This window comes from Ursus arctos, unplaced genomic scaffold (genome assembly GCF_023065955.2).
Source record: "Ursus arctos isolate Adak ecotype North America unplaced genomic scaffold, UrsArc2.0 scaffold_26, whole genome shotgun sequence".
Taxonomy (NCBI): Eukaryota; Metazoa; Chordata; class Mammalia; order Carnivora; family Ursidae; genus Ursus; species Ursus arctos.
In genome coordinates this window covers 11,151,944-11,159,635 of record NW_026622941.1, presented here as the reverse complement: position 1 = coordinate 11,159,635, position 7,692 = coordinate 11,151,944, and the positions used below count along the sequence as shown (strand labels likewise).

The 7,692-nt window shown below is 37.0% G+C and overlaps 1 protein-coding gene across 1 annotated transcript; it reads left to right on the top strand.

The window, feature by feature from the left end:
* Nucleotides 1-5,955: 5,955 nt before the first annotated feature.
* Nucleotides 5,956-6,885, top strand: LOC113257410 (taste receptor type 2 member 66-like). The gene has a single exon (XM_026501580.2). It carries the CDS (start codon nucleotides 5,956-5,958, stop codon nucleotides 6,883-6,885), a length of 930 nt encoding a protein of 309 aa, XP_026357365.2.
* The last annotated feature ends 807 nt before the right edge of the window (nucleotides 6,886-7,692 follow it).

The window sequence follows — 7,692 nt, the reverse complement described above, 5'->3', positions numbered from 1 at the left end:
AGGGTCTGCCAAAACCTCCAAACAGCATTCCTCTCTGCCACTGCCACTTCATAGAAGAGACTTTATAATCTATTCTACAGACAAAAATTTCATACTAATAAAAACAGGCAAAGGCTTTTGTCAATTGCAAACAGAAACGCAGAGGGCTTGCTTCTTTGTATAACATCAGCCTCAGGACAGAATACACATAGAATTTTATTTTCACTGGTACAGATGTAAAATTCACTAATACAGACTTTCTCCTTTCCAGAAGAAGGAAGCTATATTCTTGCACAAACAGATAAACAAAAAACTAGCAAAGCAATTGTGGAGCATTTCTCACCTGATAGAAGAGAGATCTTCTCTATCAAATAGACCAAAACGCTAAATTCTGAATCACTGTCACTATATCCATTTGTTATTGCTGTGCAACAGATTCCCAGAGATTTAGTGACTTAACTTAAAAAAAAAAACACCACAACATTCATTGTGTCAAAGTTTTTTGGGTCAGGAGTCTGGGCAAGCTGTGTTCTCAGCTTCAGGATCTCACCAAGTAAAGATCAACATTTTGATGGTACTGCATCCTTACCTGCAGGCTTGACTAGAGAAGAATCCACCTCCAAGTGCATACTGATTGTTGGCGGAATTCGTTTTCTCGTGGCCCTTTTGATAGGTACTTCATTGCATGGCTGCTTACTTCTTTAAGGCCAGCAAGAGTCTCTCACTCATTGGAGAACCAGCCACTCTGTTGAAGCTTGATCTGACTACATCAGGCCCATGAAAGATAGTGTCCTTTTCAATGAACTCAAAATCAGTTGATTTGGAATCTTGAGTACCTGCAACATCCCTTCATGGTGGCCATGTTCTGCAAGCTAAGAATAAGTCACACACTTAAAGCCACACTTAAAAGGAGGGAACTATGCAGGATGTGAACATCAGGGAGCAGTAATCACGGGGACCATGGTAGGGTCTGTATGCCACAGCTGCCACAAATAAGAAATAATGTATTGGCAGTGCACAAATTAGAACCAGAACCAAACTCGGTCAACTTTCAGAATCGTAAATAGAAACACAGATTGAGGAGAAAAGAAACATAGAGTTGGTAAAAATCCAATTCTATGGCCACTTAGGACTTACTTAGAGCATGGACAAGACATGCCCACGCCTGGGCCTGCAGAGCCCGTAACAGACTTTTCTTGGGCCACATGGTGTAGGTCGCTGGTTCCAGCATGGGAGCCCACTTGGGCATCCTCTGGCCATGAAAAGAGTCAAAGTATAACTTTTTAAAGTTGAGAACATGAGTCTCCTAAAAGTGTAAAGTTGGAATGTGTCAATGATTTATTTAATTCATGGATGGGGAAAACAGGAGACAGTAAGGCTGATTCCATATCTCTGACTTTTTATCTGGAGTCAGATTCCTTCTACTTGAAAAACACCCTTCAGCATTTCCACTGGTGAAGTATTGCTAGGAGTTTGTTTCTCTGAAAATATCTATTTTGCTCTCATTTTAAAAAATTATTTATTTATTTAAAGATTTTATTTATTTGTTGGACAGAGAGAGACACAGCGAGAGAGGGAACACCAACAGGGGGAGTGGGAGAGGGAGAAGCAGGCTTCCCGCTGAGCAGGGAGCCTGATGCGGGGCTCCATGCCAGGACCCTGGGATCATGACCTGAGCTGAAGGCAGACGCTTAACTACTGAGCCACCCAGGTGCCCCAAATTTATTTATTTTAATATTAACTTTTGTGAAGTATAATTTACATATAGTATAATATGCCCATTTTAAGTATGTAATTTGATGAGCTCTAACTATTATATACCTCCTTGAAACAATGACCATGATAAAGTATAGAACAATTTTACCACCCTCAAAAATTATTTTATGTCCTTTTTTGATCAGATTCCAGACAACTACTTTTGTGCTTTCTATCTTAGTTTTGCTTGCTTTACAAATCATACCGTATATACTCTTTTTTGCCCAGCTCTTTTTTAATCATCATAGTGTTTTTAAAACTAACTCATATTGCTAAGTTTATTTCTTTCACTGCTAAGTGGTATTTTAGTCTATGGATATTCTACAATTTGTTAATTCATCTCCCTGTTGATGTCTATTTAAGCTGTTTCCAGCGGTAATGGACTCTAATGAGTAAAACTGGTATTAACATTCTTGTTAAAGTCTTTTTGTGGACATATATTTTTATTTATTTTGGGTAAATAAATAACATGAGTGGAATAAGTGAATTGTTGGCAATATGTGTCTATAAGTTTTTTTTTTAGTTTGAAATGTCTTCTTTATTGTATATTAAACTTCCATATAAATACAGGTTTCTTTCTAGATGTGTCTATAAGTTTATTAGAAACTGTCAATCAGTTTTCCGAAGTGGCTTATTTTATACTCAGCAGAAATATATGAGAATTCTAGTTGCTTCACATCATAGCCACAATCTAGCATGGTCAGTTTCTTTAGTTTTAGCAGTCTAGTGAGTTTGAAGTAGTTTACATTTGCATTTCTTTTATGTGTAATGATGTCAAGCACCTTTTTATTGGTTTATTGCATCTTCTTTTGTTAAAGGTCTTTTGAAATCTTTTGCTAATTTTCCTTAAATTGAGATGTTTGTTTTCTTTGTATTGAGTTGTATAAATATATATATGTGGCAAACATTGTAATTTTTTAAAAAGATTTTATTTAATTTTTTGACAGAGAGAGAGAGTACAAGCAGGGGCAGAGGGAGAAGCAGGCTCCTCCCTGTGCAGGGAGCCTGATGTGGGGCTCAATCCCAGGACCCTGAGATCATGACCTGAGCAGAAGGCAGACGCTTAACTGACTGAGTCACCCAGGTGTCCCTTTAATTTTCTTGATAGTGTCTTTTCATGAAATATAATTCATCACTGTTTTCTTTTTTGTTTAGTTTTTTGTATTTTTTGTATGTGTGTGCACGCATGTGTGCATGTATATGTTCCAGCTAAGAAATCTTGGCTTATCCCAAGGTCACAGAATTATAATCCGATTATTTTCTAGAGCATTACTGTTTTATATTTAAATCTCAGGTCACCTCAAATTAATTTTTATATGGCATGAGGTAAAAATTGAAATTCATTTTTCCCATACCATTATTCAGTTTCCAAGCATCAATAATTAAAGAGAATTTTATTTCCCATGGAATTGTTTGGTTCCTTTGTCAAAATGAACTGACCGGACATGTGTGGGTCTATCACTAGATACTGTTTCTTAATCCACTGACCTACTTGTATAAACAAACCACGGTACCATGTTAACTTAATTACTGTAGCTCTGCAATCATGACATCAGACTTGCATTTGTAGAGCAAATGTATTCAGTTTTGATGTACTTCAATTTGTTAATATCTAAGTTTTATGTATCATGCTTTTGGTGCTTATCTCAAAGGTCTGTCCAACCTAAGTTTATAAAAGTTTTCTTCTATGTTTTATTTTTTTTTTAAGATTTTACTTTTTTATTCATGAGAAACAGAGAGAGAGAGAGACATATATATAGAGAGAGAGAGGCAGAGGCAGGCTCCCCTAGGGACAGGGAGCCTGATGCGGACTGGATCCCAGGACACTGTGATCATGACCTGAGCCGAAGGCAGACGCTTAACCAACTGAGCCACTCAGGCATCCCTCTTATGTTTTACTCTAAAAGTTGTATAGGCCTAGCTCTTACATTAATTTTTAGTTAAATTTTGCATATGGTATGAAATAAGGGTCCAAAGTCAATTTCATTCATGTGTATATCCAATTTTCCCAGCATCATTTGTTAGAAAAATGAGATCATTTCCCCCATTGAATTGACATGATACCTTTTTTGAAATCAGTTAACCATGAATATTAGTGCTGATTTCTGAACTTCAGTTGTGTTTCACTGATTCATATATGTCTGTCATTCTGGGAGTATCACACTGCTTTGATGAATGCAGCTTTCTAGCAAGCTTTGAAATCAGGAACTGTAATTTTCTAAATTTGTCCTTTTTTAAAAAATTTCTTTCTTTATTCTGGGTGCTTTGCATTTCTATACACATTTAGGAATGGTTTTCACTTCCTGCAGGAAAGCTTTAGGATTTGATTGCATTGACTATACACATCATCTCTTCACCTAAAAAGATTCTCCTCTTGCTGGATTTTAGTTCAACTGCTTCTCCTTCCTTGCACAGCTCTGTGATGTATTTAAAACATAATTCTGACAATTTTTTACCCTAATCTCAGTTGCTAACAGGAGGAAGTCTTTCTTTTTCAACCTGCTACATCGTATTTGTTAACGGAAGTTCTTGCAGGGTAACTGTGAAGCGTGGAATAACACGGGATCAGATGAGTAACCGTCCTCCATGCCTGCTCTGTGGCAGGTAAAAGGCAAAGCCCTCTGAACAAATAATCTAACTCTTCACAAAGACCGCCTGAAGAGGATACAATCATCTGCATTTTATCTGAGGATTTGACTGAGGCAGAGAGTAATTCTTTTTAAAGATTTTATTTATTTATTTATTTGAGAGAGAGAAAGTGAGAGACAGAGTACAAGCGCAGGGGGAGGGGCAGAGGGAGACACAGACTCTCCGCTGAACAGGGAGCCCATTGTGGGGGCTCAATCCCAGAACCCCGAGATCACAACCTGCTCTGAAAGCAGACGCTTAGAGAGTAATTTTAAAATAGATTAGAAACATATGATGCAAAGAATCTGGGTTTTCCTTTCTGGCGGTCTGACTCTAAGATCCTCTGCTAAAAATAATTATATTATAGTATAAAAACTGAAACCGAATAAAATCAGAGGGTAGAGGCTAATTTTAACATCTAGTAATCTTAAAATACAAAGTAGTCAAAAATGAATTAAACAGAAAATAAAACAGAATATTTATAGAGAAGTCCAGACTCTATAGTGGAAGCTCGTGTTCTTTTGAAGTTTCCAAGGGATATTTAGAAAATTTCTGAATGTTTTTATTAAATAATAGTTAAATATTAAATAGGCTTACGAGAGAAACTTTATCAAAGGCTTAAGCATGAGCGATATGCTTAGTAACTACAAATAATGGGCTGAAAAGCCTGAATGAGAGAAAAGATGGATTTAAACCTGGATGATCTCCCTGAAAAACATTTTCCATTTTGAAAATTATAGGATGGGGGTGCCTAGGTGGCTAACTCAGTAGAGCATGTGACTCTTGATTTCAGGGCTGTGAGTTCGAGCCCCATGTTAGGCATAGAGCTTACTTTAAAAAAAGAAAATTATAGGACAATAATTCCTCTATTCATGAAGTGTGTGTGTGTGTGCGTGCGCACGCACGCATGTGTGCTTATGCACTTGTGAACAATAGAAGTAGGCATAAATGTTAGTTATCAGCAACCAGCTTTTGGGGAGTATTGGCATTGCCCCCCAAACCCTTGATGATTTGATAGGAAAAGCTTGAATTCTTTCTACATAATTGTGACATTAAAAAAAATCCATAAACCTTCAAAAAGATAAGTCCATAATGATGACAATCTTACTTATGGCTAAACTTTATCTAACAATTTGGATACTCACTGTATATTTTCTGTTTTGGGTTTTTCAATTTTACTATACGACAGATAGAGTCAATGAACACAAATTATGAAGAGGTTAAACAGGAAAAAATGGCAAAACATTGAAAGACAATATGGCTTTATTTGCATGCTAGCAAATGAGAATTCGGCTTTCATTTCGGCATCCATTATGGGTAATCCAGCCCATAGCAAGGACATAAGGTGTATGAAGACAAGTTAATTTGAGCTGTTTGAGGAATAACTATGGCTTTCTTCAAGATAGTATTGAGCTCATCTATTAGCATACCCTGGTGCTTTCCTGCTTGACATTGGTCGCAGAATTTAAAAGAAACAAGAACTTTACTGCACACTCAGAGATCAGCAGCCTATAGAACATAAGGTCAGAATATTCAAGAAATCACAGCTAGGGACATTAGACTTGGCTTTTTGGTTCGTTTTTCTTTCTAGACATGCTAACGTTACTATCTGGCCTTTTTTCCATCCTCATAGTAACAGAATTTGTTCTAGGAACTTTTGCCAATGGCTTCATAGCAGTGGTGAACTGCACTGACTGGGTCAAGAGACAAAAGATGTCCTCAGCTGATCGAATTCTGACTGCTCTGGCGATCTCCAGAATCAGTTTCCTCTGGGTAATGTTAGTGAACTGGTATGCAGCCGTGTTGAATCCAGCTTTATACATCTTCGAAGTAAGACTTCTTGTTTATGTTGCGTGGACGGCAAGCAATCATTTTAGCGTCTGGCTTGCTACTAGCCTCAGTTTATTTTATTTGTTCAAAATAGCCAATTTCTCTAGCCTTATTTTTCTTCGCCTGAAGTGGAGAGTTAAAAGTGCAGTTGTTGTGATCCTGTTGGGGTCTTTGTTCTTTTTGGTTTTTCAGATTGCAGGGGTAAGCATGTATGAGAAAATACAGACGAAGGATTACGAAGGAAACGTCACCAGGCAGACCAATTTGGGGGGCATTTTACACCTTTCGAGTATGACTATATTCACACTAGCAAACTTTGTACCCTTTGCTATATCCCTGACATCTTTTCTGCTGTTAATCTTTTCCCTGAGGAAGCATCTCAAGAGGATGCAATCCAGTGGTAAAAGATCCCAAGATCCCAGCACCAAGGTCCACATAAGAGCCATGCAGACTGTGATCTCCTTTCTCTTTTTATTAGCTGGACACTTCACGACTCTCATTGTCACAGTCTGGAGTAGTAGTGGGCTGCAGAATGAACTATTCTTCATGCTTTTCCAAGCTTTTGGATTCGTGTATCCTTCAAGCCACTCATTTATCCTGATCTGGGGAAACAAGAAGCTAAAACAGGCCTTTCTGTCTGTTTTATACCAGGGGAAGTACTGGCTGAAAGAACAGAAACTCTCAACTCCATAGATCAGTAAGAGGTGCATTGCGTATGTTCCAGTAGAAAGTTAACTAAAGTAGGTTAGTAGACTTTATACCTCCTACTGGTTTTTCCGTGGGGTATGTAATTGAGTGATTTTCAGAGTTTTACTTAGAAAAGTCTTACCTAAGCTTATCACATAAAACTATATACATGTATATATGAAAAATGTAAGACAGATCGGAAATAATATACCCTCACCATTTTTTTTCAGGTAAACAATCTAATCATGCATAATATTGTCAGAAATTCCAGAGAATTATGAAGCTATGTGTATTTCACCTACATATTCTATGTATCATCTTCCAATTAAAAAATTTATGATCTACATTTATTCATTTCAGAACTGACAAGTTATCTCAGGATGTCATTGCTATTTTTTATTGTAATTTGTATCACAATGTGCTTAGATTTCATTGTTTGGGTCTCCAGTCTTTCACATGGGAAGGATATTCAGTTCTCAATCACACAGTGAGGAAGAATGTTTGGGGTAGATGTTATTCCATCATAAATTCTTACTTCATGGTTAATGAAGAGCAGTTAGGGCTGTGATTAAGAAAGGTGTACATGGTGCAATTCATAAGTGACAAACATATTGCAAGTAAATTTTATATATGTGTACAATAAACTCTACTGAAGAATATTTAAAGAAGTAGGCGAAAAGCTTAGAAAACACTGAGTTCTACAACAAAGATAAAGATGAAAGAAACATGCTCATGACCGCTTTTTAATGCTGTTATGAGTTTCCATAGGCAGTGAGGAAAGTCATTTCTTCTAGTTTTTGAATGAAAACAAAC

Bases quoted from the DNA above. Each gene is read 5' to 3' on its own strand.
- LOC113257410 (XM_026501580.2), top strand. From the start codon at position 5,956: ATGCTAACGTTACTATCTGGCCTTTTTTCCATCCTCATAGTAACAGAA.